The sequence below is a fragment of the Ictalurus furcatus genome, chromosome 28, assembly GCF_023375685.1.
Source record: "Ictalurus furcatus strain D&B chromosome 28, Billie_1.0, whole genome shotgun sequence".
Taxonomy (NCBI): Eukaryota; Metazoa; Chordata; class Actinopteri; order Siluriformes; family Ictaluridae; genus Ictalurus; species Ictalurus furcatus.
Genome location: NC_071282.1, coordinates 2,181,920 through 2,201,605, shown reverse-complemented (window position 1 = coordinate 2,201,605; position 19,686 = coordinate 2,181,920). Strand labels below are relative to the sequence as shown.

The following is a 19,686-nucleotide window of genomic DNA, read 5'->3' as shown; positions in this document are numbered from 1 at the left end:
CAGTGGGGTGTACAGTGGGGTGTACAGTGAGGTGCACAGTGGGGTGTACAGTGGGGTGTACAGTGAGGTGCACAGTGAGGTGCACGGTGGGGTGTACAGTGAGGTGTACAGTGAGGTGCACAGTGGGGTGTACAGTGGGGTGTACGGTGAGGTGCACGGTGGGGTGTACAGTGAGGTGTACAGTGGGGTGTACAGTGAGGTGTACAGTGAGGTGCACAGTGGCGTGTACAGTGAGGTGTACGGTGAGGTGCACGGTGAGGTGCACGGTGGGGTGTACAGTGGCGTGTACAGTGAGGTGTACAGTGAGGTGTACAGTGTACGCACCTCACAGAGCGGTGTGTGGCCTGTAGAGTCAGTAGCATGAATTACATCCCTAGAGTAGGTTTTTACACACGGTCCGACGGGAAGACACCGTTGTTATGGTAACGGTGCGCTCGAAGCCACCTTACACTAGGAAGTGTCTCGTGCTTGTTTTAATTTCGAGCGACGATGTTAAGCTCTCACACATTAAGCTGAGACTAATCACTGGGCGTGTATGACATTCCTCAAGCTGAGAGTGTCTGTGCCTGCTATTTCAAACTGGGAGCGATTTAACTCCCCCCCCCCTCTCTCTCTCTCTCTCTCTCTCCTTCTCTCTCTCTCTCTTTCTCTTTCTCTCTCTCGCTCTTTCAGACGTATATCGGCTCGGTGCTGGTGTCGGTGAATCCGTACAAAGAGCTCGGGATCTACTCCAAAGCAAACATGGAGCGCTACAGAGGAGTCAACTTCTATGAGATTTCACCGCACATGTAAGTGTGTGTGTGTGTGTGTGTGTATGTGCATGTAGGGGTCATGGGAATCCCGGGAAATATTCCGCCCATTCTCTCAGTATGACTCATTTTTCCTGGAGACTCCGGTGATTGGATAAGAGTATTATGAACACACACACACACACTTTCCTTCCACTTCATGCCATTTTTTTCACATTAAGTAATCAGATTGTTGTCTTAAGATGATGCCGATAACAAAAAGCGTTCCCAGGCCAAGGCCCACGACCTTTTGCATCTGATCTAAAGCCCTCTAGCAAGCAGGACCAGTGTCAGATCAGTGTTTGTTCTGTCCAGTGCACGGCAAGTCTTTCAGTCACGATCGCATGCTTTCGGTACTCCCCAGTAATTAAACATAATCGACTGATATCGATCAGCTTGGATTAGATTAGATTACATCAGACAGCTTTATCACTGTGTAGAGTAGAACGAAATAGTGTAGGGACGTCACAGAGATTGATGGCAGCGAACACACGCCATGCTAGCTGGCGGTCCTGGCGAATTCTCGGTTCCGATTGGTCGGAAGGTGCCGATTGATTTGATCACACGCCGACTGTCTGATTTCGCAACCGTATGAATATTACACATTATAAAACAGCAACCGAGCTCAAACGGCAAACAATTTGCCAACCAAATGAGCAGAATGTGTGTGTGTGTGTGTGTGTGTGTGTGTATTATACCAACTAAATAACGTGTGAGAACACAGAGCCAGGTGAGTGTATTACGATAAAGATTTTCAGAAAATAAAAGAGTGCGTTTGTGTGTATTCTGTCAGCTTCGGCTTGGCGGATAACTCGTACCGTGCCCTGCGCACCACGCGTAAGGATCAGTGCATCCTGATCTCAGGAGAGAGCGGGGCGGGAAAGACCGAGGCATCGAAAAAAATCCTGCAGTACTACACCGCCACCTGCCCCACACGCAACAACACACACTCCATCCGAGAGAGGCTGCTGCAGTCCATCCCCGTGCTGGAGGTACACACACACGCACACACACACACACACAATTCCACGTACAGTAAATGAGCTCCTCCTCACTGCTGTTCTCTGTGCACCTGCAGGCGTTTGGGAACGCCAAAACGCTGCGTAATGACAACTCCAGCCGCTTCGGAAAATACATGGATTTGCAGTTTGACTACAAGGTCAGCTCTTACGTTATCCCTTTCAAAAGGATTAGCTCACACACTCTGCAGACAGCAAACACACTCTGTTACGGTAGCAGCGATATTGCACTCTGACCCTTATTGCCCTCATTCGCCTTCTCACCCCCCGGGTTCAGGGTGCCCCGATCGGCGGCCACATCCTGAACTACCTTCTGGAGAAGTCTCGGGTGGTGCACCAAAACCACGGAGAGAGGAACTTCCACATCTTCTACCAGCTGCTGGAGTCAGGGGACAGCTCGCTGCTGACGAGGCTGGGGCTGGACATGACCAACCCACAGCACTACCGCTACCTGGTGAAGGTGTGTGTCTTTCAAAATGCGATGAGCTACTGCGGTCATTTTTCATTCTGTTCCTATTATATTCTCTCTCTCTCGCTCTCTCACTCTCGCTCTTCTCCATCAGGGCAACTGTCCAAGGGTGAGTACCATCAGCGATAAGAGCAGCTGGAAAGCTGTAAGCAAAGGTCTGACCGTCATTGGCTTCAATGAGGAGGAAGTGGAGGTAAGACGGCTGCATGCAGACTACAACCACACACACACACACACACACACACACACACACACACACTCACATTCTCGCCCAAACACAACACGTGCACACGAACCTCCGACTTCCTGTTGTTTTCGTCTCTTACCGCAGGAGCTACTGAAGGTTGTTGCGAGTGTTCTGCATTTGGGAAACACCCTGTTTGGAGAGGATGAGTACGGGCAGACACACTTCACCACGGAGACTCAGCTCACATACCTCACAGAGGTGAGAACAACAATAACTATCTCAGCTCTAATACCTCAGCTTGATGTAAAAACCTGACTCAGGTGAGTCAAATATATCTCTCAGCTCAAATCCCTTGACTCGTGTGCTGTCGGCGCAAAAACTTGACTCAGATGAGTCAAACACTTGTCTCAGCTCGAATACCTGACTCGGGTGAGTCAAATACCTATCTCATCTCTAATTCCTTGATTCATGTTAGTCACATACCTCTCTCAACTCAAATACCTGACTCATATAAGTCAAATACACATCTCAGTTTGATTACTTGACTTGGGTGAGTCAAATACCTCTGTCAACTTATACGACTTGACTCATGTGAGTCAAACACCACTCTCAGCTCAAATACCTGCCTCAGCTTGAATACCTGACTTGTGTGAGTCATATACATCTTTCAGCTTAAATGACTTGACTCAGGTGAGTCAAATACCTCTCTCTGCTCAAATCCCTTGACTCAATTGAGTCAAATACCAATATCAGTCGAATACCTAACCCAGATGAGTCAGCTACCTCTCTCATCTCAGAGTCCTTGACTCACATGTTTGTAATTGCTCCCTCAACACAAATACCTGACTCACACGAGTTAAACACCACTAGGTTTTATAAAATGTCATTATTTGTGATTAGTGTCGAAAAGAGTATAGCTGTAAGATTTTCCGTCCTGTTCCAGCACCTGCCTCGGGTGAATTAATTACCTGTCTCAGGTGAGTTAAGGCCTGTCTCAGATATAAGATTGTTGTACATTTGCCCGCGGTAAGTGGAATATCTCTGCCGGGGTACGATTGTACCTTGTGACTCCCATGGCCGGCGATGCTAATGAATTTTCCTTGCCTTTAAGCAGCGTTCTTTGCGTTTCTGATATATAGCCTCCTTTACACAGGTGCTAATATGGAAAATGAAATGGAAAATGAAAAAAACCCCACTTTTTTTGTTGCAAACTTTTTGAAAAGTATGAAAAGACTAATGTTGTGTTGTTTTGTTAGCTGCTGGGTGTGGAAGGCTCAGCTCTGAGTGAGGCTCTTACTCATAAGAAGATTGTTGCCAAAGGAGAGGAGGTAAACCGTTCCTCTTCTCCTATCTGAGCACGTTTATTTTGTGTGACACGAACCTTTCTGAACACAGGACATGGATAAGCTAATAACATGTCCTTTCGCCTGTGTCTTACAGATGATCGGCCCGCTGACCCTCGAGCAGGCTCTCTCGGCTCGAGACGCCCTGGCCAAGGCCATATATGGTCGTACTTTTACTTGGCTTGTCCAGAAGATCAACCAATCACTGGCGTTTCAGGTGTGGTAGCCCGTCCCCTGCAAGATGTGGACTAACTCCTTGCTTTTTATTCATTAGCTAGCCAAAAAATTATTTTTTTTGAGTCATTAAGAAGTGTCATTTGGATAACATCACAATACACTGCCAGGAAGAGAAACAGAATGCTTTTAGAGAACCGGAGAAGAACTTGTGCCAAGAACTTTAGTAAAGCTCATTGAATTGTTTGAATATTTGACTGTGCCGCCCCCTAGTGTTAAAAACATGACAGTGTACACTACAGCTTCATCAGGAGTGCCTTTGCGTTACAGGACGAAGTGTACTACACCAGCAGATGCTCCTCGGTTATCGGACTTCTGGACATCTACGGCTTTGAGGTCTTTCAAAGCAACAGGTCTGACCTCGTCTCTCTTCTTCAACTTTGATTTTTATATATATATATATATATATATATATATGTATATATGTTCTCTCACTAACTGTGTATATATATAGGAATTCCTTTAACGATGTTATTGTACTGTGTTATTTACTGTACACCAACGATATTGTCTCTCTGTAGTTTTGAACAGTTCTGTATCAATTACTGCAACGAGAAGCTTCAGCAGCTTTTCATCGAGCTCACACTGAAGAGCGAGCAAGAGGAGTACGAGGCTGAAGGCATCGGGGTGCGTGTCTAGACGTCAACGCTAAAATTGCAAAAAAATCCACAAAACCATGCAAGGTTTTTACTGAAATGTTTTTGTTTTTTTCTCCCCTTCCCGTGGACAGTGGGAGTCGGTGGAATACTTCAACAACAAAATCATCTGTGACTTGGTGGAGGAGAAATTCAAAGGCATCATTGCGATCCTGGTGAGTCTGGTTCACCCGTCTTGTCTTGTTTTGACGCTAATCTCAGCCTGTCTGAGTGTTCAATGTAACGCGGATGATGTGAATCAGGATGAAGAGTGTTTAAGGCCAGGGGACGCCACTGACATCACCTTCCTGGAGAAGCTCGAGGACAGTCTGGGAGGCCACGCCCATTTCATGACGTACGTGTCCTACGCTTACACGTATACATTAAACGACAGACACGTCACAGAGTTTTTGGAGATCCTTCAAACGTTTGCGATGTCTGATTTGTCAAATGTGACGTCTTTCAGACATAAACTGGCCAATGGGAAGAGTCGCAAGGCTGTAGGGCGGGAGGAGTTTCGGCTGCTACACTATGCCGGAGCGGTCAACTACGACGTGAATGGTAAGGTGACACATCCCATCCATCCATCCATTCATCCATCTATTTGTCCATTCATTCGTCCAACCAGTCATGTATGTGTATGCTATTGTGTTGTTTATCTGCCCATCCATTCATTCATCCATCAGTTTGACAATTTATCCACCCGCCCATCTGCCCATCCACCCAGCTGTACATCTGTCCATGAACTTTATATCCATCCATCCCTCCATCCCTGTTCCTGTTGTGGTATTTATTTGTCTCTGCTGATCTCCTTCAGGGTTCCTGGACAAAAATAATGACCTTCTGTACAGGAACCTAAAAGAGGTAATAACACATCAGTGTGTATGCACAGAGTTAAGTCTGTGACTGAGTTTTCATGCATGTGTGATTTGGTGTGTGTGTGTGTGTTTGTACCAATGCCGTACAGGTGATGTGCCAGTCGGGGAATTCAATAGTAAAGCAGTGTTTCCATCCAGATGAACTGACAGACCAGAGGAGACCAGAAACGGTAACACACACACACACACACACACACACACTACTCTCTCTCTCTCTCTCTCTCTCTTTCTCTCTCTCTCTGAGCCAGCTTTTGTGTTTCCAGGCTGCTACCCAGTTTAAGCTGAGCTTGGCCAAGCTAATGGAGATTCTGATGTCTAAGGAGCCGTCATACGTCCGCTGCATCAAACCCACTGATACCAAACAACCAGGTGTGTGTGTGTGTGTGTGTGTGTGTGTGTGTGTGTTATCTGCCTTTTTTAAAAGAGCACATGAAATATCAGGTATGAGTAGTTAATAAAAGCTGATATTAAGAAGTGTGTGTGTGTGCGTGTGCGCTTCTAGAAAGGTTTGAGGAGGTGTTGGTCAGACACCAGGTGAAGTACCTGGGCTTGATGGAGAATCTGAGAGTAAGAAGAGCAGGATTTGCATACAGACGAAGCTTCGAGGCCTTCCTACAAAGGTAACACTTGTACACACACACACACCCTCATGTATCACTATGTCCTTTTAACTAACACATTCTCTTTTGTCCATTCTGTATGTGTGTGTGTGTGTGTGTGTGTGTGTGTGTGTGTGTGTGTGTGTGTGTGCACAGGTATAAACCTCTGTGTCCAGACACTTGGCCAAACTGGCAGGGAAAACTATCAGATGGTGTCTCTACCCTAGTCAAACACCTGGACTACAAACCAGAGGAGTACAAACTGGGCAGGTGTGTGTGTGTGTGTGTGTGTGTCCGAGAGAGAGAGAGATCTTATTTTTAATGGTGACAGTAAATGCAGGAAACATTTAGGCTTTTTTTTAAAAAAAAAAAGTAAAACAGGTAGATTACACCAGACATTTCCAAACATTTACATCGGATTAAGAAATAATCATTTAAAAATGTGACAATTAAAATAAGAAACAAACAAAAACAATTCATGAAAAGGATGAATAAAAATGTCATCGTTAATTCTGTTTCTGTTTTCAAAGGTCCAAAATCTTCATCCGTTTCCCAAAAACACTCTTTCGGACTGAGGACGCTCTGGAGCTCAAGAAACCAACCGTCGGTGAGTGAAAAGGGAGAGGAGAGGAGGGAGAGGAGAGAGAGGAGAGGAGGGGGAGGAGAGAGAGGAGAGGAGGAGGGGGAGGAGAGGAGGGGGGGAGGAGAGGAGGGAGAGGGGAGGAGAGGAGAGGAGATAGGGGAGGAGAGGAGGGAGAGGGGAGGAGAGGAGATAGAGGAGAGGGGAGGGAGGAGAGAGAGGGGAGGGAGAGGAGAGGGGAGGCGAGAGAGGAGACGGGAGGGAGGAGAGGGGAGGAGTTGGAGGAGAGGAGAGGGGAGGGAAGGAGAGGAGATAGAGGGGAGGGGGGAGGAGAGGGGAGGGAGGAGAGAGAGGAGAGGAGATAGAGGGGAGGGGGGAGGAGAGGGGAGGGAGGAGAGAGAGGGGAGGAGAGGAGGGGAGGGAGGAGAGGAGGGAGAGGGGAGGGAGGAGAGGGAGAGGGGAGGGAGGAGAGGGAGAGGGGAGGGGAGGAGAGGGAGAGGGGAGGGAGGAGAGGGAGAGGGGAGGGGAGGGGAGGGGAGGGGAGGGAGGAGAGAGAGGGGAGGAGAGGAGGGCGAGGGGAGGGAGGAGAGGAGGGCGAGGGGAGGGAGGAGAGGGAGAGGGGAGGGAGGAGAGGGAGAGGGGAGGCGAGAGAGGAGACGGGAGGGAGGGGAGGGGAGGGAGGAGGGAGACGGGAGGGAGGGGAGGGGAGGGAGGAGAGAGAGGGGAGGGAGGGGAGGGGAGGGAGGAGAGAGAGGGGAGGGAGGAGAGGGGAGGGGAGAGAGGGGATGGAGGAGAGGGGATGGAGGGAGAGGAAAGGGGAGGGAGGAGAGAGAGGGGAGGGAGGAGAGAGAGGGGATGGAGGGAGGAGAGAGAGGGGAGGGAGGAGAGAGAGGGGATGGAGGAGAGAGAGGGGAGGGAGGAGAGAGAGGGGAGGGAGGAGAGAGAGGGGATGGAGGGAGAGGAAAGGGGAGGGAGGAGAGCGAGGGGAGGCGAGAGAGGAGACGGGAGGGAGGAGTGGGAGGAGAGGGGAGGAGTGGGAGGAGAGGGGAGGAGAGGGGAGGGAGGAGAGAGAGGGGAGGAGAGGAGAGAGAGGAGAGGGGAGAGAGGGGATGGAGGAGAGGGGATGGAGGAGAGGGGATGGAGGGAGGAGAGAGAGGGGAGGGAGGAGAGAGAGGGGATGGAGGAGAGAGAGGGGAGGAGAGGAGGGCGAGGGGAGGGAGGAGAGGAGAGAGAGGAGACAGAGGAGAGAGGGGAGGCGAGAGAGGAGACGGGAGAGAGGGGAGGAGAGGAGATAGAGGGGAGGGGAGGGAGGAGAGAGAGGGGAGGAGAGGAGAGGAGATAGGGGAGGAGAGGGAGGAGAGGGGAGGGAGGAGAGAGAGGGGAGGAGAGGAGGGCGAGGGGAGGGAGGAGAGGAGGGAGAGGGGAGGGAGGAGAGAGAGAGGGGAGGCGAGAGAGGAGACGGGAGGAGATAGAGGAGAGGGGGGGAGGAGAGGAGAGGAGATGGGGAGGAGAGGAGGGAGAGGGGAGGGAGGAGAGAGAGGGGATGGAGGAGAGGGGAGGCGAGAGAGGAGACGGGAGGGAGGAGAGGGGAGGAGTGGGAGGAGAGGAGAGGGGAGGAGTGGGAGGAGAGGAGAGGGGAGGGAAGGGAGGAGAGGAGAGGGGAGGGAAGGGAGGAGAGGGGAGGCGAGAGAGGAGACGGGAGGGAGGAGAGGGGAGGAGTGGGAGGAGAGGGGAGGGAAGGGAGGAGAGGGGAGGGAGGAGAGAGAGGAGAGGAGAGAGAGGAGAGGGGAGGAGAGAGAGGAGAGGGGAGGGGGGAGAGAGGGGAGGGGGGAGAGAGAGGAGGGAGAGGAGAGGGGAGGAGAGGAGGGAGAGGAGAGGGGAGGAGAGGGGAGGAGAGGAGAAGGAGTAGCGTTGATGAGGATGAGAATAATAACCATGGCGACAGATGGGGCCTGTGCCTAATATTGCTTACAGTAAATCATTTATAACACCCAAAGTCATAAACAGTGTCTCAGTGGGATGGAAGAGTCCCGACTCCAGAGAGACAGCGGAACAAAACTCTTAAAGAGCTGATGGGTGGAGTATGGGGGTGTTCTGTGGACTGGTGATGAAATTTAAGGTGTTTCTCTCTGCAGCTATCACATTACAGAAATGCTGGAGAGGCTACAGGGAATGGGCCAAATACCAGCGCATCAGACATGCAAGTAAGTGACCAATCACACGCTCCCGTCCAACAGCAGCTAGTTTAGAGGCAGACGTGGGCGTATGGAGTAATCACAGTAGCTAATCTGCCACACCATCAGATTTATAATACTTCAGTACACTATCTTTATCATTTTCACTGTGTTAATACTCTCAAATGTTTACTCTGTAAATGTTCCTCAGGTTGTCTTTAAAGCTTGTGGGCTAAAGGTTCTGTGTTGAACCCTGCAACAGAGGGCTGCTTTTTTATGAAGTCAAGAACCTTTCACTGTCCAGCCCGAGTGTAGGACAGTAGGGACTAGTGTGTTTCTAAAATACTCTCTCTCTCTTTCTCTCTGTGTCTCTCTCTATCTGTCTCTCTCTCTCTCTCTGTTGCTCTCTGTCTGTCTGTCTGTCTCTCTGTCTGACTGTCTCTCTTTCTCTGTCTCTTTCTCTCTCTATCTGTGTGTGTGTGTGTGTGTGTGTGTGTGTAGCGATCACGATCCAGTCATGGTGGAGGGGGTCAAAGGGCGCAGGAGAGCCAAACGCCGCAGACAAGCAGTAGACACCATCCGCACGTGAGTGTGTTTGTGTGTGTTTGTGTACGTGAGATGTGAGAGAGATAAAGTGTGTGTGTTGGTGTGAGCGTGTGTGTGCATGGCATGGGCATTTTGCTTTTAATAGAATGACCCTAACAAATGTATCAGAACATCACACACACACACACACACACACGCACACACAATATTAAATAGGATTTTGAAGTTAACAAGCAGCGGTTTGTTTAGGATTTTCTGGCAGCACGATGAACTACAGCTGTAATCTTCCTCTTTCTCCACGTGACACTGTGTTGAAATTATGAACACTTTCTGAGCTGCCTTTTATGGAAAAGTAACACAGTCGGGCATCTGTAGATTGATAGACTAGTCAGATACTTTATTTCCCTCTTTTATTCTCTCTCTCTCTCTCTCTCTCTCTCTCTCTCTCTCAGGTTAATAAAAGGCTTCATTCTGAGGCACGAGCCTCGTTGTCCCGATAACGAGTATTTCTTGGACCATGTGCGCTTCTCATATCTGATGACCATCAAGAGGAACCTACCAAAGAGTGTTCTGGACAGGACTTGGCCAGTACCACCACCGTCACTCGAAGAGGTGACACACACACACACACACACACACACACACACACACATATATATACAATCATGTGAACAAATATGTACACCCCATGGAAATTGTTTTTTTAAATATTTATTTATTTATTTTTACATATTTGGACAAGCAAACATTTGATCCTCTTTGAAACACTGCCTTTTAATACAGTTGATACACTCTGATGTCAGATAAAATTGACATTTTGTAGTAATTTTCACAATTTAAATGAACAAAAAACCCCCCCCAGATCAGTCACATGGAAAAAGTAAGTAAACCCCTACATTTATAAATCCATAAAATTAGAATCAGGTGTTGAAGCTCGTGTGCCAGAGATTAGAACCTGCTTAGGGAGTGCATGTTGAACCGGTCCTATCTATACCCGTCTCCTATCTAGTGTCTGTAGATCTAAAGAGTTGTGTAAGGCCTTCAGGAGAAAAAGGTTGTGGATGCTCTCCAAAAGACCTCCAAATTATTTGAAATACATCATTCCACTGTACGGAAGATAATCCACAAGTGGCGCAAATTTCAAATGACGGACTAAGAGCAGACCGTCTGATGCAAAGAGAAGTCTCCAAGAACCCCAAAATTTCATCACAGGATCTGCTAGTAAGTCTTGCAGCTGTTGGTGTGAAAGTGCATGCTTCTACAATCAGGAAGAGATTGCACATATTTGACCTGCGTGGGAGGCGTGTCAGGAAAAAGCCTTTGGAAGACTACATTTTGCCAATGAGTATATAGGCAAAGACCAGGCCTTTTGGAATAATGTGCTCTGGACAGACGAATCAAAGATAGAGTTGTTTGGCCACAGTAACAGCAGACATGTCTGGTGCAGACCAAAGACGGCTTTTCAGAAGCACCTCATACCAACTGTGAAGCATGGTGGTGGAAATGTTATGGTTTGGGGTTGCATCGCTACCTCAGGGACTGGACAGCTTGTGTTCAATGATTCAACTATGAATTCTGCATCATATCAAAGAGTGCTTGAATGTAATGTGAGGCCGTCTGTCTCATATTAGTTCACAAGAACCGAAAGTGGACCCTTCAACAGGATAATGATCCTAAGCACACTCGCAAATCCATCAAGGAACGTCTCAAAAAGAAGAAATGGAGGGTTATGGAACGGCCGAGTCAAAGCCCGGATTTGAATCTCATTGAAATGAGGATTTGAAACGGGCAGAACATGCAAGAAAACCCTCAAACTTCTCACAACTGACAGCCTGGTGGACAGTTATGCAAAACGCCAACAAGAAGTTATTTCTGCTAAAGGGGCAGTACTAGCTTCTGAGGACAAGGGTGTGATTACTTTTTCCACAGAAGAATATCGCATCTATTGATATTTCTGTTGAATAATTGATTGAAAAAGCTCTTTTTTCCTTGTGGGTTTGTTCAAGTATATCACCGTCATCTGTAGGCACGGTTTCGAAGAGGATCAAACGTAGCCTTGTCCAAACATGTAAAAAAAAACGGCAACAATTTCTACGGGGTGTACAAATTTTTTCACACGGATTTCACGTATATAATTGAAATAATTACTGGGAGTTTCCACAAAGCTAATTATAGCACTGCGTTAACCTCATTAACCAACTGGACGTAACGTGACACACGTCATCACAGGGACGTTTCGCACCCCGTAAAGACAGTTTTACGCCTGCAGTTTAATGCAATAGAACTGTTTCCAGATGTTGTCATTCGAATGCGATTTCCCCCGTCTGTCTCTCACGCACCGAGCTGCCTGTATACCGCTCTGTCGCCCACTGTAGGCCAGACATAGGAAGTCGAAATTTCAACACTTTCACAATAAGAAAATCCTAACGAGATCGTAGACTGTAACCGAAGTGACAACACGAACACAGACGGAGTGAAGCAGCTGTACGATTAGGGAACTTCTCACTACAGTTATTACAGCACTGGAAATGCACCCAATGCACCAAAAAGTATTTATGCAGATCGTGTTTGCAGGTTTTTCCCATTCCCATGGAAAAAAACAAGATATATGAAGGGAATCTGATCAGATCTGATGTCAGGCGCTACAGAAATCTCCTTAGCTGTGTTTGACTAACCAGTTTGTCTCGGGATAGTTTGCTTTTAGCATGCTATAACATATTGGCTAATTTTTATCATCAGTTACCGTTAGCACGCTCGATAACTTTTGAGCTTGAGGCGTTGATTCAGGATTCTCTGTGAGGTTGTAGCAGGACCATTAGTTTAATTAAAAATGTTGTATTTTTTTAAATTTTATTTATAGTTTGTACTTTTGAATGTGTACATTTATAAGAATTGCCAAACTTGTGCCACTTCTGCTCTAGGCCTCGGTGTACATCCACCGTCTGTGTATACGCAACATGGTGAATGACTACTGCAGGAAAATCCAACCCGAGTGGAAGAACCAGGTGAAAACAGACCCACAAATTCACACACACACACACACACACACACACACACACACACACACACACACACACACTGTAAACAAAGCAAGAAAATCCAACTCCCAATGAGGAACCAAGTAAAACACATGCAACCGCAATGGGCAAAAAGTCAAACTTTTTTTTTCCCTTCTCTGTTTATAGTTGGAGCAGAAGGTTGTAGCCAGTGGTATGTTTAGGGGTCAGAAGGACAGCTACCCTCAAAGTGTCCCTAGGCTTTTTGTGGGCACCAGGCTGGGTAACACACACATAACAAACACACACATTCCTCGATACTGAGAATGTACCAATAAAAATACCAACCCTTTCTGTACTTTCTGTCCAGAGAACGAAGAGATCAATCTGAAAGTGCGACAGACTCTCGGAAGTGAAAACAAAGTGAAGGTAAAGTGCACACATGCGTGTACACCGATCGACCATACCATTAAAACCTCTGACAGGTGAATTAAAGAAAGTTGATTGTGATGGATAGACGACCGGATCAGAGTATCTCCATAATGGCAGGGCTTGTGGGGGGTGTTAAAGGTAGGCAGTGGTTAGTACCTACCAAAAGTGGTCCAAGGAAGGGCAACCGGTGAACCGGCGACAGGTTCATGGGAGTCCAAGGCTCACTGATGTGCATGGGGAGCGAAGGCTGGCCCGTCTGGTCCGAACCCACAGAAGAGCTAATGTAAGACAAACTGCTCAAAAAGTTAATGCTGGCTCTGATAGAAATCAGAGAGGGTCCAGCACCAATCAGAGAGGGTCCAGCGCCAATCAGAGAGGGTCCAGCGCCAATCAGAGAGGGTCCAGCGCCAATCAGAGAGGGTCCAGCACCAATCAGAGAGGGTCCACCGCCAATCAGAAAGGGTCCAGCGCCAATCAGAGAGGGTCCACCGCCAATCAGAGAGGGTCCACCGCCAATCAGAGAGGGTCCAGCGCCAATCAGAGAGGGTCCACTGACAAAAACACCTGCAATGGGCATGCAAGCATCAGAACTGGGCCATGGAGCACTGGAAGAAGTTGGCCTGGTCTGATGAATCATGTTTTCTTTTACATCATGTGGACAGCTGGGTGTGTGTGTGGCTTACCTTGGAAAGGGACGCACTATGGGAAGAAGGCAAATGTTCTGCTGGGAAACATTGAGTCCTGGCATTCCTTTTTTTTTTTTTAAAGGAAAAAAAACCCCAATGCTGTAGCATTACAGTTTCTCTTTACTGGAACTAAGAGGCCCAAACCTGTTCCAGCATGGCAGTGCCCCTGTGCACAAAGCGAGCTCCATGAACACAAGGTTGGAGGAGTGGGAGAACCCGAGTGCACAGAGCCCTGACTTCAACTCCTTTGACTTGATCCTTTGACTCCTCACCAGTGCTGCTGTGACTGAATGGGCAAATCCCCACAAGCCATGCTCAAAAATCTAGTCTAGAGAATTCCCAGAACAGTGCAGCTTATTATAACAGCATTGGAGAAATTATTCCTGGTTTTTATTTTTAGTAATTACAGACATGTAGATGTCTTTGCCGATTGACAATGTAGAGAGTGAGTGTGTATTTTTTTTCTAAAGAAGAAGCTAACAATTGTAGCTACAATATTAATTCAGTTGAGCTTTTTACCTATAATAGTTATACTATCTCTGTCTTTCTTCACTCTATACTCTGCTCTCTCTCTCTCTCTCTCTCTCTCTCTCTCTCTCTCTCTCTCTCTGTTTGTGTGTTAGTATGGTGTGCCAGTCATCAAGTACGACCGGCACGGATACCGTGCCAGGCCGCGGCAGCTGCTGATGACCGGCTCCTCTGTTGTCCTTGTTCAGGAGTCGAAAATCAAGCAGCGCATTGACTACGGTTCACTGCTGGGTACGTGGGGTTACCAAAAGGTCCTACACTAACAGCTGGCAACCACAACTTACCAAGATTTTGAAAAATAATGGTCTGTCTTTCAAGAGGTTTACAAATCAAAATAAACGAACCAGCATTTATAATCAGAGTTATTTATTGTTTTCTGAAAATGTACAGTAGTGTCTGAATACGTGTGTATTGAATGTAATAGACATTAGTCTTAGTTTCACGTTAAGGACGTGTGAAGTGAGGGGGCTGAAACGCAGAGAGCTGTTTCCTAGAACATTGGCGAATTAAGGGAACACGGGACTCTGGGAAGTCCAGACATGAGCATTTAACATGCAGTGTATGCGCCGCAGATCATTTTACAGTTCTTGCATCATATGCATGTCAGGTGTTTGGTATCAGTAAGGCTCATATGATTATGACTTGTTAATCTTGTGATTTGTAAGGGGGTGGGGTCATTAACTAGTTTTATTTTGTCACTGGACTTTTATATAATCTGTTTATTTTTTCCCCTATTCTCTCTCTCTCTCTCTCTCTCTCTCTCTCTCTCTCTCTCTCTCTCTGTGCGTGTGTGCGTGTGTGTATAGGCATCTCAGTCAGTTCCCTCAGTGATGGCTTTTTTGTCCTGCATGTGCCCACTGCTGACAGCAAGCAGAAGGTGAGAGAAGTCCTACTGTTGCTTAACATGGGAAACCCGGCAGCCTGTGACCTTTAACCTTTCCACTTTTAGGGCGACCTGGTGCTGCAGAGTGACCACGTGATCGAGGCCGTCACCAAACTGGCTGTCATGTCGGACAAGATACACAATGTCAACGTCAGTCAGGACAGGTGTGTATGTGTGTGTGAGAGAGAGAGATGGGTTTGAGGTTAAAAAGGACTTCTGACACTTCTCTACCGTTCTCTCTCAGTATTAGGTTTGCAATAGCCCGGGGCAAAGAGGGCATCATTGACTTCACCTGTGGGGCAGAACTACGAGTGGTCAAAGCCAAGAATGGACACCTGGCTGTGGTGAGATGCACACCATGAGATTATTATTTGTTCAGCCAGCTGAGCTCTCGCTAAGAAGGCAGCACAATAATTACCAGAGATAACAGATAAGACATAGCAGTTATCCTGAAACTGAAGCGAATGATTAGAAGTGAGGAAATCGGCTAAAAGCTGCTCTAATGGACAGACAAACAGGAATCAGTAAGCCTCATCACTTGACACGAGTACCTGACCTCACTAATGCTCTTGCGGCCGAACGGGTAAATCCCCACAACCACATTTCAAAATCTAGTGGAAAGCCTTCCCGGAAGAGTGGAGCTTATTATAACAGAAACCAACTCTGTGTTAATGCAGTTGTTCTGGAATTGGCACATATGGGTGTGATGGGCAGGTGTGCACAAATATGTGGCCATAGAGTGTACATCATGGTCTGTAACAATATAAAAATATACAGTTCCCTTCAAAACTCTTGCAACGGCAAGTCCAAATCAATTGTTTTTACTGTAGACTCAAGACATTTGGGTTCGCGATCAAAAGATGAACACGAGAAGAGAGTTTAGAATTATATGTAAACTCTATATGTAGTTTTATTTATATGTAGGTGTGTTAAACGACATAGAATGTAGCACATTTTGTGTCGGACCAGCCAATTTGTAGAATATTGGAAGAAATACGTGCCTGACGGGTGTTTCTTGTTAGCCAGGTGTGCCCTGTTAGATTGATTGTTTAAACAATAAACAGCTCTGAATAGATCTACTCTTGGGTTTAGGCTTCAGTTTCACCTGTGAAGACTGCGCTTGTTGTTAAAAAAATAAATAAAACAAAAAGGTTAAAACAACACGAAGATCAGAGAGATGTCTATGGGAGAAAAGCATGCCATTTTGAAGCTGAGGCATCTCACAAATATTGGGCGTAGCCAATAGAACAATAGAACAAGCCTGGGAAAGCAACACAAAAGAAGAAACAGTTTGGCGATGCCAGCGAGTCGCAGGCTCGATGCAGTTACTGCAAGCGAGTATTAAGTGTTGTTTACTCCACGTCTTATCTGTTCCTATACTTTTCCTCGCGTAAAAATCGGGCAGTCTGATACAAAAGGTTCTGTGTTTTATGTTGTTCAACACGTCTAGATGCAAATAGCAGGAAATAAAAGCCGAAATCCTAAACTCTCGTCTCATGTTTTTTTAAATCTCAAACCCAAATATCTTCGGTGCACAGCACAAACTGATGAATCGGCCTCGCCGTTCCAATAGTTTCAGAGGGGACTGTACGTTAACCCTATGATGCTGGACTTTATCTTTAGTTTGTCAACCTGGGGTTGAGGTGTTGTAAATCACTTACCAAACTTGTTGTCCAACATGACATCACTGGTTGTCCAACATGATGTCCGCCTCCATAAAGTTTCAGTGTTCCGCTTCATGTTTATAGAAAGTCCCACTGTGTCCTAAACCACAGCATCTGTGTGACGCTTCTGAAGAACTGAATGTGGTCTGAGGCGGATATTTATAGGAGGTTGTGGGTGAAACGGGATTCTTATACTCATCGGTTGCGTTCGCCTTATAGCTCCAGGCTTGTAGCTAGCTACACGTGTCAGCTGATTGGCTACATTTGGATTAAGTGTAAGACCTTTTAAATTATAAGTGAAAGACAAGAAGAAGTGGGAAACTGTAATGGCTGAATAACCATAAACGCTCTGGACTGTTTTGTTTGTTTTTTGTTCCCCCCCTCCTCCCTAGACGGCCCCACGAATCAACAGCAGCGTATGATCGCGTGTCGACCAATCACCGCTCACTATGAAGAAGCGTTCATCACGGTGGACCGATCACACACTGAAGAATAATCTGCTTATGCCAATCGCCACACAGTCGCCACACTTTATAACAGACTGTCACGCTGAAGTGAAAGTTAAGCTCGTGTTTTGTTTTGATAATTCGTTCCAAACGAGCGCCACTAACGTTTAAACCTTTCTTTTTTCTTTTTTTTTAAAAATGATTATAATTGTTTGATTTGATTTTCACAGTAAAAGCACTTAGCAGCCAGACTAATGAAAGGAATTCTGCACCAGTTATGGTGATTGTTTTAGTTCATACAGACTTTTAAACTTTTTTTAAAATGATTCTTTGTGACTTTTACACACGCCGTGTAATTAGCCTGAAAATCTCGCACTTTCTTTATTGTCTTCGGTGGAGTGCAGAGGACGAGCTTTAAGACATCTGTTACATGTTATTTTGAGTCAGTAAACCACAGTTCACTTCCTGTATTCATTTCCTTTCCCTTTGCTTGCTGGCACCGGAAGCGAGATCGCAACGCAGGTCTGAAACACGGCGTACTGTACAGTCAAAGGGCCGAGTGAGTTTAACGTGTAGAGTGCAGGAAGTTCACAAATCCTTCCATCCATTTGGCAGTGTCAGGACGTGTGACGAAGGACGACGAGCGGATCTCTATCTCCTATGTTGGAAGGTGAGGCGAAGCGAGCTGTTAGAAACGGTGACGTTGCTACAAGTTTCGACCAGGTGACCAGAAACAAGCGCAAGATAGTTTCAGGAAGGACAGAATAAGTCAAGAGCAAGTGTAATTATTCAGCAGGGCTACATCACCGCTCACAAATCCAACTCAAGCTATCAGACCTGTATAGAGTCTTAATACAAGTACTAACACACGTTTACCTCAGCTGGTCTACCGCAGAGCAAAAGAAGACGTCTAGATAAATCTCTACACGTGCTTGCACTCATAGGGAAAGAGCTGAACGAGGGAAACCGTTCTAACAAAGAAACAAACAACAACAAACAACAACCTTTCATAAATGTGAAGGCTTTAAAAGAAGCAATTTGTCAAGAATTCTTGAGTAATCTCTAAATAAATTCCAAAAATGCCCAAAGTGTGCTTGTGAAGAGTTTATTCAATGAAACAAGTCCTGCAGCAAGAGTTTTATGATGCGTTTATGAAAACCAAACGACTTTAATACTCATCTTTTCTTTGCTAGAGAGCCTCTGAGGTATTTTAAAAGAGTTTCCTCTTTTAGAAGAAGAAGAAGTCTTTATTTGTCACTTATACATTACAACACAGTGAAATTCTTTTTTGCAGGGTCAGCCCCCTGGAGCAGAGAGGGTTAAGGGCCTTGCTCAAAGGTTTTTGTGCAGATTTCAACATTATTTAAAGCTTTTATAACTCATATCAGAACTTCTTGTTGACTTCTGCCAGACTTGCAACATCACCCATCTAAAACCTTCTCCAAACTCCATCCATGGCCATTGTATGCCTTTTTTTAAGCACCATTTTCTCCCAATTTGGTCATTTTCCAGTTCCCATCCACAAGCTAGCTCTCTCCTGTGACACCACAGCTACCGAACATGGAGGGCGGCGGTTAGCAAATGCTTCCTCCGAGACACAGCTGTAAATTCTGCATCAAAGGGCAGCATAACACGCTTGGACTAGAGCACTAGCTGGACCTCTTCCACATGCACAAGCTCAGAGAAGCTTATGGTTGGTTAATGTCACTCTGATTGACAGGGGAGAGTTTTACTCTCAGACATGGTTGGCCACAGCATCATTATAGGGATTCAAACCTGCAATCTCTCTGTGATAGGGTCGACGTTATCCTGTCGCGCCCTGACCCGTGTCTTTTTAATGAATACACAATGTCAAACAGGTAGCAATAAATTTCCCTTACTCATTAGCTACATTATCTTTGTTGCGCCAGCGCAATTCTAATGAAATAACTAGAGTTTTTTTTTTTTCTTCAGCTGACTGAGTACATCCGGGGTAATTTAAAAAACAAAACAAAACAGATGTTATTTCTGATTTAATTTTGATTAAGTCCACACCCAACCTCTGTCTATGTGTATTTACATACAAACTCACAAACACACACTTTTAAAGGCTCAGTATTAATTTATTTTTATTGCAGTGTGGATTAGATTAAATAACACTCATCTGTAAAATGTATAAAATACTCCGAAACACTGATATGGTAATAATTAATGAAGAAAAAAAAAAAAAAACACCAAACATTCACACAAACAAAGCTCATCATTCCTCTTATAACTTAAATAAATAAATAAATAGCAATCCAATAAATTAAAGCATGAGAGTGGAAAGTACGGGGGGAGGGGAGGGGGGGTAAGACCACAGATTGTGCAGTCCTGAGATTGGCTGGTTCCCAGACGAAAAAGGAAGTGCTGGTTTGTTTGGGAAATACCATAGTGGTTGGTAACCTCCTATCTGAGGTATCTAAAGTTGTACTACACTTGGTGGAAATGGCGCAAGGCCTGAAATCACATCTTAACTTTATATTCAAGCTCGAGCGTCGGTTCAACACAGCCCAGCTGTAAACGTTCTTAAAATAATAAAATTCGTAAAATAATGGACCGTTCAACAGTGCAACACGTA

At 46.1% G+C, this 19,686-nt stretch overlaps 1 protein-coding gene across 1 annotated transcript in view; it reads left to right on the top strand.

Annotated features, from left to right (window-relative positions):
* The window catches only part of myo1ca (myosin Ic, paralog a), a 28,296-nt gene extending 10,743 nt beyond the window's left edge, over positions 1-17,553 (top strand). Inside the window, 31 exon segments of the mRNA XM_053617465.1 lie at positions 673-788; positions 1,582-1,780; positions 1,867-1,947; positions 2,085-2,267; positions 2,371-2,469; positions 2,608-2,721; positions 3,720-3,791; positions 3,904-4,023; positions 4,311-4,393; positions 4,562-4,667; positions 4,771-4,851; positions 4,939-5,030; positions 5,142-5,236; positions 5,493-5,539; positions 5,643-5,723; positions 5,817-5,922; positions 6,056-6,173; positions 6,309-6,422; positions 6,683-6,759; positions 8,868-8,936; positions 9,408-9,434; positions 9,437-9,491; positions 9,905-10,064; positions 12,374-12,457; positions 12,638-12,731; positions 12,819-12,877; positions 14,190-14,325; positions 14,901-14,971; positions 15,044-15,141; positions 15,222-15,321; positions 17,034-17,553. Of these exon segments, the coding sequence (XP_053473440.1) occupies positions 673-788; positions 1,582-1,780; positions 1,867-1,947; positions 2,085-2,267; positions 2,371-2,469; positions 2,608-2,721; positions 3,720-3,791; positions 3,904-4,023; positions 4,311-4,393; positions 4,562-4,667; positions 4,771-4,851; positions 4,939-5,030; positions 5,142-5,236; positions 5,493-5,539; positions 5,643-5,723; positions 5,817-5,922; positions 6,056-6,173; positions 6,309-6,422; positions 6,683-6,759; positions 8,868-8,936; positions 9,408-9,434; positions 9,437-9,491; positions 9,905-10,064; positions 12,374-12,457; positions 12,638-12,731; positions 12,819-12,877; positions 14,190-14,325; positions 14,901-14,971; positions 15,044-15,141; positions 15,222-15,321; positions 17,034-17,063 (2,967 nt within the window). The 3' untranslated portion in view covers positions 17,064-17,553.
* The last annotated feature ends 2,133 nt before the right edge of the window (positions 17,554-19,686 follow it).